General features: G+C 36.3%; 1 protein-coding gene across 5 annotated transcripts; it reads right to left on the bottom strand.

The window, feature by feature from the left end:
- Positions 1–2,809: 2,809 nt before the first annotated feature.
- LOC119559766 (metabotropic glutamate receptor) lies at positions 2,810–20,706 on the bottom strand. 5 transcript variants are annotated; one of them, XM_037872956.1, is made up of 10 exons: positions 20,555–20,701; positions 18,189–18,225; positions 17,428–18,115; positions 10,953–11,496; positions 10,026–10,279; positions 9,241–9,347; positions 7,531–7,656; positions 6,952–7,471; positions 6,595–6,890; positions 2,810–5,784 (listed from the first exon to the last, which is right to left on the bottom strand). In XM_037872956.1, exons 3-10 carry the CDS (start codon positions 18,113–18,115, stop codon positions 5,380–5,382), a joined length of 2,940 nt encoding a protein of 979 aa, XP_037728884.1. In that variant the 5' UTR covers positions 18,189–18,225; positions 20,555–20,701; the 3' UTR covers positions 2,810–5,379. The 5 variants fall into 5 exon arrangements, 4 of the variants coding, with proteins under 4 accessions (XP_037728884.1, XP_037728807.1, XP_037728974.1 ...); XM_037872879.1 differs by having other exon boundaries at positions 17,428–18,225; XM_037873046.1 differs by lacking the exon at positions 2,810–5,784 and having other exon boundaries at positions 6,717–6,882; positions 17,428–18,225; positions 20,555–20,705.
- Positions 20,707–22,047: the final 1,341 nt, after the last annotated feature.

The following is a 22,047-nucleotide window of genomic DNA, read 5'->3' as shown; positions in this document are numbered from 1 at the left end:
TTGATAATCAAAACAAGTTCTCATTTAAATTTTTAAAAAACATTGAAAAATGTGGGTGCTTATCGGGTTTTATAGTTATGGGCGTTTGTAGGCGTTAGAGTGGGCTTGGCAAAGCTAAAATAAAGGAGTAACTTGTAAGGGACAGCGAACAAGTCATACTTTTTAATAATATTAAATTTAACACAAATATTAGCAATAAAGAAAATTGACACTTGATTTGCTGTTTGCGAAGTTGGTTTGGCATATATGCAAATCCACAGAATATTCATCCACCACATTATATTAGCAAATTTTAAAAAGAAGGAAAATCCCACTGAAGGCGTCCAAGAAAATATATGCGTTTTTTGTATACATTCCTTACGAAAAGAACATGTTTAATACATATTTTGCATTTTGAAAGTATAATTCTATTACATAACATTTTTATTAAAACAATTTTTATACCATTGCCGATGGTATTATACTTTTGGTTTGCGATCCTCTTAAGTATAGTTTTGATTAGCAACATGTCCGATCGGACGTCAATATCCTATTGGTCAAGTAAGAACAATCGGATAGATTTTGAAAACTTGTAAATTTTTTTGAAGAAAATGTAGGCGGTGTATGAGCTTTTGACATCAACATTTTCCGATTAGGTTACTATATCCTATAGCTTCAGTTACTGAAAGACTGCAGTTTAACTTGGTAATCATAATATTGTGTATACCCTGATCAAGACAGAAATGCTTCCCCATCGGGAACTATATGCAAAGCTACCATTAAAACAAAAGGGTGATATGCTAAAAAAATTATGTTTTTGTGACAGGTAGAAGAAACTGTTTCCGATCCTATAAAGAATATATTGTCAGGATCACTAGCCGAGTGTATCTATCCATGAGTTCTTGGAAAGTATAAAAGCTAGAAAGTTGGGTCTAAGCATTTGTATCGGAGTTCCACACCCACTCTAACGCTACAATTGCTTACAACGCTAGGGTCTGTCTAGTGCCCACATTATTAAAGCTACAGAGCTTAAATTAGAATTCAAAATAAAAAACCGACTTTTAAAATTTGTCTTTGTCATCTTCTGTACTTTACGCGTATATCGTTAATTTTTAAATGAACACAATACGAACGAATACTTCTCAAAACAATACATTTTCAACACATCTGGAAAAATTCTTATGTAAGGGATTCGAGATCCCAAGAAATTTGTATGCAGGGTGACTTGTTTATCTGCAGCGAGTAAGATCTCAATACTATAGTTAAGAAAGAAGAAAGATCTTGAAAGTTTGCCAATAGAAAAGTCTCTACTGCACTTGTCAAATCCGGTGCATGCACGCTATAGTCGATGGCCCCGACTATTAGATACCCGTTACTCAGCTAAAGACAGTGCGAGAAGGATAGATATATGAAAACAGCTGATTTGCAGCAAAATATTGATTTTTATATGGTTATAACCTTTGAATGAATAATTCATTAAATTTTTTCATGTAGATTAGTATTGATAATAAAAACAACTTTCATTTAATTTTTTACAAAATATTCAAAAATGTCGGTGCTAGACGGGTTTAAGTGTAATAGTGGGTTGTGGGCGTGGCACCCTGATGAAACAAACTGGCGCTGCGCAGGAAGCCCAAGAATCTGTATGCCAAGTCACAACCTTCTAGCTTTTATAGTTTCCGAGATCTCAGCTCGGCTAGTGATCCTAATGAAGAATATATATACTTTGTGGGGTCGGAAACGCTTTCTTTTACCTGTTACATCCTTTCCGAAGAATCTAGTATACCCTTTTAGTCTACAAGTAACGGCTATAAATATATTATTAATTTATTGCATTGGTACCAAGCTTTTTGCAACTGTCACCAAATAAATGAGTAAAATGAAATTAAAATGCAGAGAGACTACTTCTATACGCAGAAAGGAAAATCTACTGTGAAGCTCCGGAACAAATGTTCAAAAGGTACCGGCTAAATTAAAATGTATGCATACCAAAAATCAATTGGTGGAGAAAAAACTACTGTGAAATTCCGAAATTAAAAATTCGTCGTTGTTGGGAAGAAATATATTTCTGAAAATATGCGTTCAATGACATATTTTTTGTTAAAACCAGAGCTCCCAAAATGTGCTCAATCATTTTTCCCTAGCCTGTCAGCCTAAGCTCAAATAGGAATAAATTGTCAAGCTCAGACTCTGGCTAAGCAGACACTTTTTATACCCTTGCAGAGCGTATTATGATTTCAGTCAGAAGTTTGCAGTGAAGGAGACATTTGCGACCACTAGACTAGATCAGTCGATCTAGCCATGTCCGTCTGTCCGTCCGTTTCTACGCAAACTAGTCTCTCAGTTTTAAAGCTATCGGGCTGAAACTTTCTCAAAAGTCTTCTTTCTTTTGCAAGTAGTATATAAGTCGAAACCAGCCGGATCGGACAACTATATCTTATAGCTTCCATAGGAATAATCGGAAAAAAAAATTTAAAAAAATTTTTTAACATATAACCTCCTACTCTTGGAAATAAAATTTTTTAATTAGTTCTGAATTTCGGATTTAATTTTATCAAAATAGGACGACTATATCATATAGCTGCCATAGGAGCGATCGGAAAATTGGTGGGGAAAATAATATGAAACAAATTATAGCTTCGGTGTTTTTAACATATAACCTCCTACGCTTGGAAAAACTTTTTTTGATTAGTTCTGAATTTCGAATTTCATTTTATCAAAACCGGACGACTATATCATATAGCTGCCATAGGAACGATCGGAAAATAGGTGGAAAAATAATATGAAACAAATTATAGCTTCGGTGTTTTTTGACGTATTATCTATTATTATATAGTAGTATTATATACTATTGGAAATATCATTTTTAGTATTTTTCAGAATTTCGAATTAAATTTAATAATTATAACTGCAAGGGTATACAAACTTCGGCTTGCCGAAGTTAACTTCCTTACTTGTTTTGTTTCACTCGTGTTAGGTGTCTGAACGTTACTAGATCAGAAACACATGAACGTGTCCCAAAATAAAAGTTCGGACCGGTGTCAAAACAGCTAACGTCCAGTAGGTGAGCAATTTTCTTTAAACGGAGTTAAAGTGTCTTTTCAGAATTTAAGAGAATTCAAATTTCTTAATATTGTTTTACAATTTTAAACATCTTTACCAAAAATTTCTTAAAGTTTCAAATACAATTGAGGCGAAAGCCTTAGTTGCTATCGCCCTAATTATAAGTTAGCTCATAGTTTTACACTGAAAGTTAGCATTATATAATTATATTAAATACGTTTTGTTTCGTGATACATTTATAAAACAAAAACGCCTCTTAACGAGGTAAAAATCTAGTGACGATCGCACCTTCAACAAACAAAAGTTATAATATCAATTTTGTGACGAAAATGTATTATACGATCTACTAAATATATACACAATCTACACTTTTCTCATTCGCCTCGTTAAGAGGTGTTTTTGTTTGATATCAGAAGATTTTGTTTTAAACTTAAATCATATAATTCATTTACTTTCCCAAAAGCCGAAGAAATCAAGTTTCCTATACAATACACAAACAAAATGTAATGTTGTCAAAAGCTGAAGAATTTCAAGGGCTATACAGTTTAAAAGTTTTAACCGAAATCGTTCTTCAAAAAGAAATTAAATTAAAGCTAAAAATTCGAATAAAAAAACCTTTGCCTATAATTTTAATCGATGGTATTTATCACAAGCATGTAGCTATATAAATTCACAAGTTACGGGTGTACGAAATGCAGCTTTTTATAGCTGTTTTCATGCCAAACTAGCGAGGTTTTCCAAAAGGCAGTGTTAGATGTTCTTAACTGGTAAATGTGGCCATTTTTGTTGATTCAAACTTTAAAGCGGAACTTTTTACAATAATGTGTTGTTTGTCACAAGTTGAAGAATCTTAAGGGCTATACCCTTTAAAATGTAAACCGAAATCGTTAAAGCCGTTTTTTTAAACGATGGTATTAAGACAAATCATGTTAGAAAAGCATACACAGTATTTTAAAATACATTTCTTTAGTAGCTCACAAGTTACGGGTGTGCGAAATGTATCTATTTATAGCTCCTTCCCCGCCAAGCTATCGAGTTTTTCAAAAAGTGGTAGAACTAAAGTTTCTTATATTAAGTGGTTTAACATCATCTTAAACTTCCAGAACCCTAAAATACCGTTTTGGGACTAACTGACAAACAAAATAACATTTTCATTTTAAGAAGTGCCCCAAAATTATCCTCGACGGACCGCGAATTCTTAAGAATTTACATGAAGAAATAAAGGCGCAGCTATCTTCATGCCAAAAATTGTTTAAATCGGACCATCCAGTTATAAGCAAATATAGAAATCGACACTAGGTGGCGCCGTTGCGGGGTGTGCAATTGTGAACAGCCTTTTTGCTGCATATCTCCATCTATCTCGCACTCCCCTGAGCTGAGTAACGGGTATTGATAGTCAATAGCGTAATCTCTTGTAATTATTAGAAAATTCAAAACACATTTAACATGAAAAGGCTCCTTTTCTAGTTTCTAAAAAAAAACAAAGTGTCTCAGAAAAACATGATCCCAAATAGAGCAAACAGAAATGCTTAGTGTCTAAGCGAGAAACCTTGAAAAAAAAACACTCTGACAGCTAGTAAAATCGGGATAATTTTTGGGAGCTCCGGTTAATACCCGAGACTCCCCTCAAAATGTATACCAAAAACAAGGTTCAAAACGAACATTTTTTTTTGTTTGTCATTTTGGCAGCAAAGTGCCACGCCAGTAACGCTAACGGCTGATTTTCAAAACTGTATTGATCAAAACTTATTTAAGTGCTGAAAGTCGTACCAATCGTATTATTATTTTCAAAAGTATGACTAAGTTAAAAAGACTGGCATGTCTTGAATAAAAACTCGTTAGGAGGTGTCTTCACTTGATAACAGAAACAAGACCAAAACTAAATGAAAAGAAAAGTCTAGTTAAATCAGGAACATGATTTACAGGATCGAAAACGCTTAATTTTACTTCTATAGCTTAGCCTGCGTTGTTTTCAATGTACCATTTTTCTTAATGAGTAAACGGATAAAAATTATTGCAAAATTCTGTAGCACCTACATTTATTGGTTATAATTACAATTTCTCAAGATTCTTCATTCCAGATGAAAAAGACTACCTATTTTGGCGAATGGGAGCGCTGCTCAATATATAAATCTCTAGAGATTTTTCTTACACTAAACTATTCCAGTATATGGATATTATCCTACTTTAATCGTGATATTATAAAGTTACGTTTCGTGTTTAACTACCGAAGAATAATCTAAAATTAAGATGTATATTTCCATATGATAACTAGTCTTTTCTAAAAAGCGTCGGTTGTCAATCTATATTGAAGTGTGATATTCCTTGGCTAGAAATTTAATTCTTTACTGGGTCGCAGATTGGCTCAGCACATTCGCATTCCTCCGGCAAGAATTCGCCATTACTATATTCACTGCTTTTGTGAACAACAGCTGATTGGCCCGGAGGTTCGTCAAGATTGGAGCTGTTTTGTGTTGGAAGGGTACTTGATGCTGTAGTACCTACCGCTCCTCCTGCCGGTACAGTGGTGCTGGCTGCCTGCGTGCGACTATATACGGAGCTGCTGGGCGCACCCTGAGTTCCAGCTGCAGCTGATCGCCTATAGACGGTGCTGTTCATGGTTAACTTGCGAACGTTTTTGTCCGGGTGAAAGACGAGGATGTAAACCTTGGGTGAATACAGACAAACAAGAGCAACTGATGCACTCAGACTTATTGAAATACATAACGTAGTAGTTTGCACCTGAAAAATATAATTGTTCAATTTAATATTTTAAATTGGTTGTTTATGTATGGATAACAACTTAAAGCAGTTATAAACGCGGTAGACGGTTTAAATTTGTAAAAGTGTATTAGTTAGAATTAAAACTCGGATGAGATGAATTCGATAGCGGAAAAAATCGGCTTCTGGGTTAAGTACGTTTTTGGGACTGTGAATAGGCTCTGTAAGATTTAATTTCGACTTCAGGTTTATCTATATATTTAAACACTTTTACAGCAAACACACGGCAATTTTAAATCCATAAGTTACTAACAGAGCTTGTAAACATAAGTTGATCGTTTCTAGTTTTTCAAAAATTAAGTCATACTTAAGGACTCTTTAAGCCAATATTGGAACCACTTAGTTTCCTGTATTTGTATACCCGTTACTCGTAGAGTTTCCGACCCATATGTATTCTTGATCAGGATCACTACCGGAGTTGGTACCGGAGAGATTTGGCATGTATATTCTATGTTCCTTCTGTACCGCTCCCATACGCCAACGGCGGCCCCCCGTTAGGTTAAAATTGGTCAACAGTTTAAAACTGGTTAGCTGAGTAACGGGTATCTGATAGTCAAGGCACTCGACTATAGCGTTCTATCTTGTTGTTAAGTTCGAACATACACTTTAAACGAAAAAACGATCAACTATTGTTTAAACGCTCTGGTTGTTAGTACTATACTAGTACTAGTAATATGAATGATAATATGAATATTTTAAATGCTGTAGCAAAGTAGAAATAAACCATAACAGTACGAATAAAAAAATCTAGAAAAAATGATGAGCACATACCTCATAAGAATTTCCTGTTCCAAAGTATATGGGTACAAAAGCTAGCCAGATTATACAAGTGGTATACATGGTAAATCCAATAAACTTTGACTCATTAAAGTTTTCTGGTATTTTCCTTGTTTTAATTGCATAAACAGTGCAAATTGTTATGAGAATCATATTATATAATTGGGAAAAAAGGAAGGACATGTCTTGTATTTTGCACTTAAGGATCACTTCTGTTCGGTCTGGGTAATAGAAACGAGTTCCTGGTGGTTCAACTACCATCCAAATCATGGTGATTAGTACCTGTATTGCTAAAAAGTCATAATGTAATATTATTGTGTAGCTTGGCTTCAGTTGAATTTCATATCTTACCTATCAGAGAGGTTGTTATTACCACCTGTGATTGTGGACTTATATACTTAAGGCGCTGAGCTGATTTAGATGCAGAGTGAAATATTCGTGAAATTCGATTTGTTTTTGTTAGCAGAGCACTATAAATAATGGAAAAACCAACCCCAATACCAAACCTCTGCAGAACACATGAGGCAATTGTTGGTTTAGCAATCAGCGCAAAGGTATTACAGTAACAGACCAAAATACCAAAGAGAAGAGTATAGCTTAACTCTCGCCCCGACGCCCTTACCAATGGGGTATCGTGATTTTTTGCAAATAGTACCATTACTATAATTGTCACAGCAATACCGAATATGGCTATGGCCATGGGAATTAGGGCAAATAACGAGTTCCATCGCATATACTGAATGTCTAAAGCATAACAGGAAAGCTTGTCTGCATACGGCCAAAGTCCTGGACCGCAGTCTTTACAGGTAAACTCGTCATATACATATTCGAATGATTCGCAGCTGTCGCATATCCAGCAACAGGTATCTCCCTGTAAGAATCAAGTTGATAAGAGAACTGAACTGTCATTTTATCTAAAATAAAAAATACCTGTTGTTTTTTTATCATCCCAACCTCACAAGGCAGTGAACAGGCTGATGTTGGTTGCTCAGCTTCCTTATTCCATACAACTGTTTCAGAATTTAGTTGCAGTCCATTAAACCATTTGCCAATAACCTGAAAAAAACCTTTTTGATAAACGTAAGACACAATCCATTTTTCAGATTATAGGATATTAGTATGAATGTTACTAATAAACAAGCATGGGCGCTAAGTTTGGCTAGCAGTAGTTCATACAAACATTAGTTTTTTAATTTTAATTCTTAAGTAAAACGAATATGCATTTATTAATGAGAAATGCTTCTGATTTTCAGAGTTTTTATATGAAATGACCAATTTATAAAAATCACAGTCTAGTTTAAAAACAAAGTTATGCCGACGTTCTGACTAGTATTAAGCGTCCGAGCTTTGTACGGATAATGATAATTTAAAACAAGAGAGAACGCTGTAGTCGACGCTATCGACTACCACATACCCGTTACTTAGTTAAGTGCACTGGGAGCACAAGTAGCAAAGCGTCTACCCTTTTAATAAATAGCTCGAATTGAAAAATTTTTGGCATGACATTGATAATCAAAGCAAAATATCATTTAAATGTTTAAGAAAATATTTTAAAATGTGGGTGCTAATCTGCTCTTAGCGATGTGGGCCTTTCCGAGACCTCAGCGTTCATACGGACGAACAGACGGGCATGGCTAGATCGACTCGGCTAGTTATCCTGATCGAGATTATATATACTTATAAGGTCGGAAACGCTTTCTTCTACCTATTAAATTCTTTCCGACGAATCTAGTATACACTTTTACTCTACGGGTAACGGGTATAATGACCGTGTGGGTAGAAGCAACCAGAGATCTTTTGTTTGATATATAAGAGGGGAAGAAAGGCCACTTAATGAGCAAGATGCCAAGTGTACCAACAGTTAGGTTCGACACTGTATGCTTATAGCACGAGTTGTATCTAGCTTTTTTAAGCAATGATTCTTAAAAAATGATAGAATAAACGTTTTCAACTTCAAAGTGCATAAGCAAGCAGCAAACGGACTGTTGCCGAGATTGCACACGCGCGCGCCCGAAAGCGTCTATTCCTCAATTTAATTAAAGCTTTGTAAAACATATACACACATTCCTGATTAGCATTATTTGACGAGGCAAAATAAAAATTGTTGAAATCTTTTTTTTTATTTTCGAATAATGTCTATTGGTTGTGCACCCTTTAAAGATTAAATGAGCTCACAATTTGAAGTAGTAGTTTTCTGTAATAAATAAATTAGTGCAGAAACAACGGGAGGTCTAGGAGGTCCTTAATGGCCCCCAACATTTAATAAAAATACTCATACGACACGTAAAAATGTTTATTACTTTCCTTAGTTTCATAGTAAGAAGCTCATGTTTGCTTCAGCCAAGCGCCAGGCTCACACGCTCAAAACGCTAGTCTGTCTGGCGCCCATAATCTTAAAGATTGTTTTGCTTATCAATACTCAGCTAGATGACCAAACAAACTATTGGTTAAATGGCAATAAATGTAACCGTCGCTAGGCGGAGCTCGTGTGTGATTTCGGAAACAGTCGTGGTTCCCTGCTTATGTTCATCTCCCGCTCTTTTCGTTAAACTGCGTAACGGGTATCTTTTAATTGAGGAACTTGTTGGACAAAAAATGTGTTTCGTATAAGCAAAAAGTGTATTGATATTATAGTCGTACCTTATACTGATATCCCGAAGAGTTTTCCAGACGTTGATAGTTTAAAATATCATACCTTGCCAATCCATCGCCCTGACGATCAAATTTGACTTCGCTGCCAGCAAGATCTTTTTCGGTTAAATCCAATCGTGATTGAAGAGTTAATAACAAAATAAGAATAAGCGAAATAGCCGAATGCTTCGACCATCAGATGCCCGTTACTCAAATTCAAAGTTAAATTCAAAGAAAACTGTAGGGCATTTCTGCTAGCGCAACACACTAACAAACATTCGATAGATTCCCTATCTTTATGTCGCCAGGCTGCCGACCTTTCGATAGATTCCCGTATTGCGGGAATTACGTATGTTATCATCGTCAGCTTCAACTACTGCCTCAGGAATCTGGAAGTCTGACCCATACTGTGAGTAAGGTTTCGGACCTTGTACACTGCCCTGGGGCTAGGATTAGACCTGTTTAGCTTTCATATATTTTAAAATAAACAATGCGATTGATTCTCAGCATTGAGATAGGTAGTCTTCCGTAAAATCTTTTAAAAATGTGGGCGCCACACAGACATTAGCGTTAAGTAACACCCACAATCTGTGTGCTTAATACCAACATTCTCAACATGGAATGCGTGATCACAGCGTTCATACGGACAGACGGACATGGCTAGATCGACTCGGCTAGTAATCCTGATCAATAATATATATACTTTATAGGATCGGAAACGCTTCCATCTACTTGTAACATGCTAACATACGAGCGACGGGCATAAGTATTGAAACAAAAAGAAAGTACCCAACCTATGAATGAGACGTTTAACAGGTAATTGTTGTAAAAATCCTTTCCGTCGTAATTTGCCATGTCGGGACACGCCTGCGACTTCGTATCAGTTGATAGCTTTCTGTACCACACAGACTCACTATGTTGGTGCTTTCTCTGTTCAGACGTTTGGTCGCTTTGTGTGTTACAACGATCATTATGTAAATTATGCAGTGCGTAGGCAAATGCGTATACAGCGTCCACAACAAATTGAGTCTTGGACTCCTGCTCGTATCTGTAAGTAAAAGAGTTAAAGAATTAATTATTACTGCAGAGGGCAGTAGACTTAGTGACTAAGCGCAGCGGCTGAAAATGCGAAGGCGACTACTATATGTACATATGTATGTACACGAGAAAATGAAGATCTGTGATGATTCGATCATAACAAGGCGTTATAGTGGGCGCGGCCAATTTTTTTTTTGGGGTCAATCGATAGCTATTGACGAGACTAATACATTTCAGTTAAAATTTTTTTCTAGCATGAAAATTGTGGGCGCCACATGCTTAGGCGGTTTGTGGGCGTTAGAGTGGGCGTGGCACTCTGCTGAAATCTGCACGCCGAATCTCAATAGCCTAGCTCCTAAGTTTCAGAGATCTCAGCGTTCATCCGGACAGACGGACAGACAGACAGACGGACATGGCTAGATCGACTCGGCTAGTGATCCTGATCAATAATATATATACTTTATGGGGTCGGAAACGCTTCCTTCTGCCTGTTACATACTTTCCGACGAATCTAGTATACCCTTTTACTCTACGAGTAACGGGTATAAAAAGGGAAGAAGGGCGAGCTACTTTGCTACTTTGCAAAGCAATTAAATTATATACTTTTGCAGTGATATACAATAAATTCACGATCTTGATACTTCTATTGAAAATTTATATATCCCAGTTATTCGAAAACTTACCCAACTTTCTCAGATAACCGAAAACTATCTTCGCATGCTGTTTTAGACTTGGTGGCGACCTTTATCTCAGTGGAATTGATAATGTTCGGAGCATTAGGTTGATCCGAAACTTGTTCGAGAACGCAATTAAACGTGTCCTCCCAGTACTCAGCAAACCAAGGGTTCCTTTGATTTGTTTCTGGCGTCAGTTGCATCATATAGCGATCAAAATCTTCGATTATTTCCGACTGAAGTTCTACAGTTATAGCGCCCTCAGCAATGTCTTCCAAACCCTCAAGTAGTTTTTGTTGTTTGCCCCAACCGTCACTTGCTATCCAGTGAAACGGCTGTGATAAATTAGCGCGCTTAGCTGCCTGAAGAATGCGACGGGCATCCTCGGCTCTTGTAAAGAGTACAACTCCGCGAGCGTTGGGCTTTTTTTGAAGCTTGCCAATTATTGAGTCAAAAACTTTGTCGTCTGCGGCGCTTGGCACTTTCTCGGCTACCGCTATGCATACGTGTCGTTCGGTGGCTTCCTTGTGAAAAGCTTCAATACCATATTCACCTAGAAATTGATTAAAACATGTTAAGGATTATTTCTTGTGACTTTATTGTTTACTAAGCAAAGTATACGATTTAGTTCTTAAAAGTCCAAAAGCCCAGTTCATCACAAATAGGTAATTTTGAGTTGTCCGAAAAAATGTTACTATATCAATTAAACTTGTGGTTTTTATACCCGTTACTCGTAGAGTAAAAGGGTATACAAGATTCGTCGGAAAGTATGTAACAGGCAGAAGGAAGCGTTTCCGACCCCATAAAGTATATATATTATTGATCAGGATCACTAGCCGAGTCGATCTAGCCATGTCCGTCTGTCTGTCCGAATGAACGCTGAGATTTCGGAAACTATGAGAGCTAGGCTATTGAGATTTGGCGTGCAGATTCCTTAGCTTCTTACGCAGTGCAAGTTTGTTTCAGCAGAGTGCCACGCCCACTCTAACGCCCACAAGCCGGCCAAAACTGTAACTCCTACACTCCTAGAGTAAAAATTTTAACTGAAATGTACTGCTCTCGTCAATACCTATCGATTGACCCAAAAAAAGTTTGCCACGCCCCCCTTAACGCCCACAATATTCAAAAAAATCGTAATTATGAACGTGGATATCTCGGAAACTATCAAAAATAGAGAATTGGGATTTTAGATTGAGATTCCGTAGCCTTGTACGCAGCGCAAGTTTGTTATGCGAATATGCCACGCCCACTCTAACGCCCACAAACCGCCCAAGCCTGTGGTGCCCACAATTTTCATGCTAGATAAAAAATTGTATCTGAAATGTATTGGTCTCGTCATTACCTATCGATTGATCCAACAAAAATTTTGCCACGCCCACTCTAACGCCCATAACGCTTAAATCTGTCTACCGCCGGTAGGTGGCGCATTTCAATCTCGCTTTGCTGCTTGCATATCCGCATTTCCCTTTGGTCCCTTTAGCTGAGTAACGAGTAGTCGAGGTACTCGACTATAGCGCTCTTCCTTGTCTTTTTATTAATTTCTTACCTTTTTTATACCCCGTACTCGCAAGTAAAAGCCTATATTGTATTCGTTCGAAACTAATGATGTTATCAGAAACAAGAAAGGAAGACTATATACTACCTGAAGATTAAAACTGTTTTGGACGGTTTTATCCCAATAGCTTTTAAACTGAGAGACTTGTTTGCATAGAAACGGACGGACGAACAGACGGACACGGCTAGATCGTCTCACCACTGATGCTGATCAAGAATATACACTTTATAGGGTCGACGTTTCTCAACTACACCCAAAAAATTTGAGGTAACACGTAACTATTTTTAATAGCTGTTAACCTTTTTTTTAGTTACGTATTTATCCGTATTGGTCAATTGTACCCATAAAATTTTGTTGTGTACATAAAAAATACAATTATGGGGTTATTCCACAACATTGTTTGGCTCATTCACCAATGCATTCTTATTAGAGACTTAGGAAGATACAAATATCTAGGAAACTTACATGGATTTGTTTGGATAAGAAGGGATGGTCACTTAAGCCAAAGATAATAACAATAGATACCAGATGAGTATCGACCATATAACCATAGATAATATAGACTTTTTTATAGTCTTTTTTCTATCCACAAAAATTCTGAATTTTCAATAAGTACTGGGGTTAAGAAAAGTCTTGTATCATTCAAACTGAATTTAAATACCTTTCCATTGATGCCAAAATGTACCTGAAGTAAGTTCAAATTATGAATAGATTTAATTATACCCGTTACTCGTAGAGTAAAAGGGTATACTAGATTCGTCGGAAAGTATGTAACAGGCAGAAGGAAGCGTTTCCGACCCCATAAAGTATATATATTCTTGATCAGGATCACTAGCCGAGTCGATCTAGCCATGTCCGTCTGTCCGTCTGTCCGTCTGTCCGGATGAACGCTGAGATCTCGGAAACTATGAGAGCTAGGCTATTGAGATTTGGCGAGCAGATTCCTGAGCTTCTTACGCAGCGCAAGTTTGTTTCAGTAGAGTGCCACGCCCACTCTAACGCCCACAAACCGCCCAAAACTGTGGCTCCTACAGTTTTGATGTTAGATAGAAAATTTTAACTGAAATGTATTAGTCTTGTCCATACCTATCGATTGACCCAAAAAAAATTTTTCTACGCCCACTCTAACGCCCACAAACCTCCCAAGAAAAAAAGCTATGACGTCAGAGCCAGACAGTGCGAAATGTTTTTACGTGTGTATGTGTGTGTATGTAAATAGTTGCCGGCCGAACTTAGCGGCAAAGAGAAAAGCACTGCCGGCGCTCAGAGAGAGCAAAGTGCGCGGCTAACTTAATCTTTGAACAATGAATTTCTCACGCCTACCCTAACGCACACAACGCTTAAATCTGTCTTCCGCCGGTAGGTGGCGCATTTAAATCTCGCTTTGCTGCTTGCATATCTCCATTTCCCTTCGGTCGCTTAAGCTGAGTAACGGGTATCTGATAGTCGAGGTACTCGACTATAGCGTTCTCCCTTGTTTTTGTTTTCTATAAATACTTTTGACCACCCCTGTATGAGGAGGTGTTTTTTTAGATATCAAAAGTTGTTAAATAACAATTTATTTCTTATTCATATGATTAGTAAATAAGTTTAATTAAACGATGGTAATAAGACACATTACGCTAGGGAGGCGTGCAAGTGCTTAAAAATACCTTTTTACCGAACATAGTGGTTAAGAGGTTGCGGCTTTTTCAAATTCAGGTGTTTATAGCGGATTTCGCGCTAAGCTAGTGGAGTTTTGCCATATTGGTAGAAATAAAGTTTCTTAAACCGAGCTGCTTAACACTATTTACAGCCATGATCATATAAATAGCACAAAAAGTACGCTTTCTCAATTTGTGAGTATTTCACCGTAAGCACAGACAATAGACAAATTAGTTTCCAATTGTGTTCGGTTAACATTTGTTCTAAATAAAAATAACATTTCATAAATAGCACATATTGGATTTTAATTAGGAAATGTTGCTTTGAAAATTTTTATTTAAGAAAAGATGTTTAGATTCTTGTAGAAAATCTTATTTATGCAAATGTGGCTTGCCACAAAGTTTCAACCATGTCTTTGGGTAGTTCAAAGTCACCATTTAAGCTAAAATCAGTTGTAAAGCTTTAAAGGTACAGTAACACCTATTTTGGGCTTAAGATCCTTTAAAATGTCTTTAATAATACTGGTGCTGATAAAAATAGTGTTTTTAGGAGAAATCAAGTCGTTACCACCGTAAAAAATGAAAAACAAATCGGGAAATATAAAAAACCAAACTTAAGTTACCTGAGACAGTAGATAAACCGACCAAAAACTTACCATGATAAGCATAGCAACATTTTAATTTTTATATAAAAGCAGTCTGTCAGTATTAATTTGTATGCTTTTCGACAAACCAATTTTATTTTATTTTTTTAATTTCAATTTTGTCACCATCTTGGTAACTTGCTGGCCGATCTTTATGAAACATAGCTAATTTTGTTGGTCGTTTTGTAAGCAACTCGGTTGACTCGAATAAAGTAAAATCTAATCTGAAGTAATCGTATTATTACACATCCAGCTAAAAGTGGTCTTACAACTCACTTAGCATGATCTATTAAGTAAGTTTCTCTTATTCGATCATTTATGGAATATAGCTCGGTCACCTCAAATTAATTGTTATAGTGTATTAGCAAAATATTTTCTTAAATTTGCGAGAATGGTCCCCACCCTGAACCATCGTAGATCGTGTCATAGATTAAGGTTTTTCCTTAAATTTATTAAAGGTGATGTCGACTCCCATTTGCTTCTCAACTGGAATGTACCTTGCGAGGTAATTCGCCACGTTATCCCTGCCAATGTGCAGGTTCAATTATGACATTTACGATCCATTTTGGGAATTTTGTGAGAATTATAATGAACCATGTCATTGATTGGGTCCTGAAAATATTTAAATGGCGTTAAACAGGTCGATGTAGGTACGATACAATACATTTCTGCAAAAACTTTTATCATGCATCAAAACTGTGGGCGAGACAGTTTTCGCCAACTTATGGGCGTTAGAGTGGGGGTGGCAAACCAACAAATTACAGTTATAATTTGTATTCTAGCATTAAAACTTTGGATCCCACAGTTGGGCGTTAGAGTGGGCAGAGTAGCACCCTGATGAAATCCTCTTGCGTTGCTCAAGAATCTCTACAATCAATTTGACTAGTCCCAACTTTCTAGCTTTCATGGTTTCCGAGATCACAGCGTTTATATGGACATGGCTGGATCGATTCTGCTAGTGATCCTGATCAAGAGTATAGCAAAGCGACGGTTTTCAAGATTTTAAACCATTTTTGGCGTGTCGATGTATAATAAGCTTATATACCCTTGCAGCTATAATTATAAAATTTAAAAACACAAAAAATGATATTCCCAATAGTATAAGATAATATGTCAAAAGACACCGAAGCTATAATTTGTTTCATATTATTTTCCTACCAATTTTCCGATCGTTACTATGGCAGCTATATGATATAGTCGTCCGATTTTGATAAAATTAAATTCGAAATTCAGAACTAATTAAAAAATGTTATTTCCAAGCGTTGGAGGTTATATGTTGAAAAACACCGAAGCTATAATTAGTGTCATATTATTTTTCCACCAATTTTCCGATCGTTCCTATGGCAGCTATATGATATAGTCGTCCGATTTCGATAAAATTTAATTCGAAATTCAATACTAATTAAAAAATGTTATTTCCAAGCTTAGGAGGTTATATGCCAAAAAACACCAAAGATATAATTTTGTAAAAAAAAATTTTTCGATTATTCCTATGGGAGCTATAATATATAGTTGTCCGATCCGGCTGGTTCCGACTTATATACTACCTGCAAAAGATATAAGACTTTTGGGAAAGTTTCAGCCCGATTGCTTTAAAACTGAGAGACTAGTTTGCGTAGAAACGGACGGACAGACGGACAGACGGACGGACGGACAGACGGACATGGCTAGATCGACTCGTCTAGTCATGCTGATCAAGAATATATATACTTTATGGGGTCGGAAACGTCTCCTTCACTGCGTTGCAAACTTCTGACTAAAATCAATATACCCTCTGCAAGGGTTTGCGTAGAAACGGACGGACAGACGGACAGACGGACGGACGGACAGACGGACAGACGGACATGGCTAGATCAACTCGTCTAGTCATGCTGATCAAGAATATATATACTTTATGGGGTCGGAAACGTCTCCTTCACTGCGTTGCAAACTTCTGACTGAAATCAATATACCCTCTGCAAGGGTATAAAAAAGCCCAATTTAGAGTGTTAGAGTGGGCGTGGCACCCCACTGAAATAAACTTGCGCTCCGCAAGATCTTGAATCTTCATGTCTAATCCCAAGCGTTCATATACAATATACTATGTAAGCATACATTTCTCGTGGCTTAAATGTATGCAACACCCTTAGCAATAACGGGTTTCTTGATTTTTTTCTTAATACACAACTCTTACAAACATGTCGCTCCCAAAGTTTCCTGGACAGGGCTTTTACTAAATAAAGGAAACAATTTTTTGTTTAGTTTTTTCGAAAAAAAACGAAGAGGGCAGTATTTTCCTAAAATGTAAAATATTAATTATAATTTTTCTTAATGAATTATAAATATTTTTACTTTCTTCTTAGAATATGGAATGTTATACATAAAAAAGCCTCTTGTTGTATAGAAACCGGTAGACTTGTTCAAAAGTAGTAGTTTCTTTAAGATTTTCGACCGAAAAACTTTAACAACGCATTACACTTTTTGTATTTGTTTTGACGTTCACACTAACGAACAAACAGCTGTACAGTAAGTGGCCTGTTTTGCAGAGAATGCCCTGTATACGGTTGTATTTTAAATCAAAAAAAACAACCCGACTTTTCTTTAATATTTATAAGTTGTTTAACTTGATTAAGAAATTCTTATTTACACATTTTAAGACTTACCATAAGATCCCTCCGAATGTATCGTCGATACATAGGACCAGTTAAAATTTTTCAGTATATCTACTAGAGCTACGGATTGAAAAGTGTCTGGCGGTACTGTTCTAGCAAACAGATCAAAGCGTGATTTGTCCGATAGCGTTTTGGCAGTTGACGCCGGTGATATTTGGGGAATATGAAACAGGCGCAGCAAATTGGCTACTTGCAGAGACACTGAACTGTAGGATCCACCAATAACTCCGAAAACGGGTCCCGACGAAGCGTTTTTTCTTATTTGTGGGCTTGACGCATCTGAACACTCGAACACAGAAGTGTCCAAGTTGTTGAGGGAAGCTCTTACAAACTGAAGAGACTGGTTAAGGGCATATGTGTCTCTTGAACAGGTGTCAAGTATATGGACCCCTATCGTTATTCCAGGAAGAATATTAGAGTCGTTATTTACGCGATCTACAGCATAGAGCATTGCCTCCAGGCGTTGTACTCCTCTGTTATATACTTTTGGTCCACATGGAGCACCATCACCTTTTTCATGGACGGGGAATAAACCACCAAGTATTATGTCGCCGGGCAAAGACACGGACACAGTATCCTGAGTATGTGCGTTATTGGGACTTTTTAAGTTGGCTACTGGACTCCGGATCAGCACCATCATGACGGCCAGAATTATTGTTGTATCTCTTTTCAATTTCATCTTCACACAGACAAGTAAATTTTTTGATTTTAAATTTTTAAAACCACAAAGTTAATAGCATTGCATTGCTTACACTTGCTGGTAATATAATACAGTTTTCCAATTAAATCCTGAAAATAGAATATATATAATCAATTTATAATTTGTAAAGCAAATTTAAAAATTATTATTACACTAAACCTAGAACACTAACATTCAATATTAAAACTTCAACATCCAATATACAATTTATTTTGATGTTTATATCCCTGCAAATAAAATCATGTCCGTATGCCCGTCTGTTTTAATACCATTTGAAGGCTCTGTTCAATATATAGCGAATTAAAGCTTTTACCATCGTCGTAAAATATGTCCACACAGATCGATTTTGAAAACAGATGTTTACAGCCTACAGGGATAATCGGGAAAGTCTTTAAATCAAACAAAAATCCCTTCTGAAGCGTTAGAGTTGTTGTGACGTAATATAACCATATTTAAAACAAGAAAGAGCTAACTTCGGCAAGCCGTAGTTTTTGTACCCTGTGGGAGTATTGTACGTACAGAGTCTTTCGATTTTTAGAAATACAGAAATTTTAAGATGTTCCGAAAACGAAATATAACGGTCTCTGTATTATTTTGGCATTAATTATTCGTTCGGTTTCATCCCGGCAGATTTAATTTTTTTTTTTTTTTTTTTACTTTCAACTCAATTTGTTTTTGATTCAATCAACTTGTGAAAAGGCTTGGTATCAAAATTTATTGGTGTTTCATTTGATACAATAGAACTATCGTAGAATATTATCAACGTTGCGGCTGTACTATACACAAAAACACGAATAGTGACGATAGCACCTTCAACATACAAAAGATCTGATATCCAATTTTGTGAAGCCCACATTGTTCTACCCTTTGTTCGAAGAGTAAAAGTATTTATAAGGTTCAGCGGAAAGTATGTACCAGGTAGAAGGAAGACCTACCAACCCTATAAGTTACTTATATTCTTGATATACTATATCCTATATAAGTTATATAAGTTACTTATATTCTTGATCCGAATCAATACGCAATCTAGTCTCTCAGGTGTAAAGCTATCAAAATGAAACCTTCTTCCAAGTAGTTTTGAAGTTAAATCAAGTCGGATCGGGCTACTTTATCCTTTAAAATTATAGAACAAATATTCTACATTCGTTGATTTTAAAAATAGTATGTTCTATTCTGGAGTACAGCTATTTTTTATGATTTTAGAATATTAAATAAAATTGTTTTTTAATCGAAGCAGTGAACAAATATTAAAAATACCAATCGACTCTAAACGCGTTGCCCGGAGTGGTCTCTTGAGTTTTGGTAATAGCCACGCCAAATCAGACAAATACTGTGCGAAAAATTGACAAAGAACGAGTGAAATGTGATGCGTTAACAAAGAGTCGTTGTTTCCCATAGTTCTGTTCTTTTTAGACGAATTGCTTCACGCAGACGACGCATAAGACTCAAATAACATTCCTTATTAACAGTTTGGCTGGGTGAAAGTAATTCACTGTGGACCACACCACGAAAATCGAAAAAAAACAAGTTTACCCTTTTTTTTTGCCCACTGTAATATAGCTTCGTTTTTTGATCATATTGTTACATACTCTGGGGATTAGCCATTATATTACGATTTTTGGTATATCGATATATTTGTGTAATCAAACAAAAACGCCATTAAACGCGGTAAAGAACTAATGACGATCGCACCTTCAACATACAAAAGTTCTGATATCAACTTATGTGACGAAAGTGTATGCCTGTAGCGCCATCGTCATTACGTGTACTGCCGTCCATTGATATACGTATGATTTTAATTGCATGATTCGATTTAAACTGTAAGGGTATATAAACTTCGGCTTGCCGAAGTTAGCTACATTGTCTTCATTTTGCTTTCTGTAAATTATACACTGGTAGCATTTTTAAGCTTTGTCGTTCCTTTGGTTCGTGTCTGCGTTAAAAGTCGTACTTACTAATCGAAGCTTGTGTGCACAAGAAGAATCGAATCAGAAAAAGCTTCCCTTGTAAGGACTAAGCCAAGAAGTACCAACAAGAATGGTACTGATGATGGCGTTACTTCGAAGCTGTGGGAGCAATGTGTGTTAGCGAAAGCCCGAAAGAAAAAATACATTCATACACATCTGCAGATAAATTCTGTGTGCTCGAAATTATTGTAAACTGTTGTATCCTCTTTGATTCAATTTTATATATAGGCATTCTATATGTACATATGTACTTTAGTAAAAGTAAGCTAAATAATTTTTTTATAATTGTGTTATTGACAATTATAAAGAAATTACGATACCTATAGTGAAAATTAAACAATCCAATCACTACTAAACTTGCATTTAAATGTATTGTCGTACTTTATCACTCCTATATAGTAGTTAAATTGTTCCCGTAGACAAATTATATTTTCAGACATTGTAAAATTACCTTTGCCTCTGCTTTCGATAGCAAGTAAGAAGTACTTATACAACTTTAACCGCAAACTTTGTATATGTTTTGATTATATATTTTGTGACACGCGTACGTCTTGTCTTAGCATTACCAGTAGGTTGACTGATTTATCCATGATAAGCCAACACGAAATCAGTTCTTGTAGGGGCAGCAGCAGCACAACAACAACCAAAAAATCAGCCCCAGCAGCGGTGGCCAAGGAAAAGAACAACAAAGGCAGCAGCCATCTACAACAGTCCTTCTAACTGTCCATCTCTCACGAAACTCGAGAGAAAAAGCACCACAAGGCCAGCATACCAAAGAGAACCGACCAAACACCATTTTTGGTCTCTTCAACTAATTTCAATAACGGTGGCCGGGTTTTTCTCAAGAGAGCGGTTAGCTCATATGGTTTCTCTTTCGCTCGCTCACAGTCACGTTACGATTTTTCACCACACTCCGGCTGCCTTTGATTTGCAGCGCAGGCACACTAATGTGCGTTTCCTATCGATTTTGAAATAAATGAGATTTTCCATTAGCCCAAACAAGGGCTGGCAAATATTAGCAACAAGCTGTTTTTTTTTATTTAGTTGTGCTAACCAGTGTTGGGGAATATACTGTTTTCTTGTACCCAGGTAAGGAAAAAGGTTTTTGGCAAAAACAAATACCTAGGTAAAGTAAAGGTACTTCATTTTCACAGTACCTAAGTAAAAGGTCAAAGGAATATATATATTTTTTTGTTTTTATATTTTACATTTTGTTTTCATTAAATTGGAAAAACAATTCAACTTAACATTAGAATAGGTTTCAGGTTTCAGCCTTTTTTTAAATTAACATTTTCTTTTCATTTTTAATCAATGAATTATATTTCTTATAATTTAGTAATCAATTCCTTTATCAATCAATCAATCATATCTCTTATAGTACATAAAATTAAGTAATTTAAGTGAAGCTCTTTTTCTTTAACATAACAAAGGTTTAAAAAAAGTTTAGCCTGGCTTAAAAATATATCTAATATACGTTTATATTCATGTAAAGCTGTAAAATTTGTATCATGATCACCGAAATGGGCCAAAACCTCTTCGCATTCTTTAAAAGGCACCTCCTTAAAATCTATCCACTTTTTTTAGCCTGCAATGGGACCCACTTTAGTTTGAACCCTGGAATAGTCATGGCGGACAGCACAAAAGGTTTCAATTCATAACCTCGTTTTGCACTATCGTGAAACGAGTTCCATCTAGTAGCACACGAAGCTACAAGCCAGAGATGATAAATTACTTCTACTTCATCTGCACCCAACGTTTGCTTACATAATTCCACAGAGATATAGCTTTTGCAAGAGATGAAACTTACAATCGTATAAATGAAATATTCTCAAGTGCCTTATGTACATCGTTTGTGACTACTGAGTTTAAAGTGTGGGAGGAGCATCTAAAATTATTTGGGAGAACTATTTCACTTGCCTCACATACATCGAGCTCTCTAACAAT

The sequence above is a fragment of the Drosophila subpulchrella genome, chromosome 4 (assembly GCF_014743375.2).
Source record: "Drosophila subpulchrella strain 33 F10 #4 breed RU33 chromosome 4, RU_Dsub_v1.1 Primary Assembly, whole genome shotgun sequence".
Taxonomy (NCBI): domain Eukaryota; kingdom Metazoa; phylum Arthropoda; class Insecta; order Diptera; family Drosophilidae; genus Drosophila; species Drosophila subpulchrella.
Note: the sequence above shows the minus strand (reverse complement) of the source record. Positions and strands in the feature narration are given on the sequence as shown.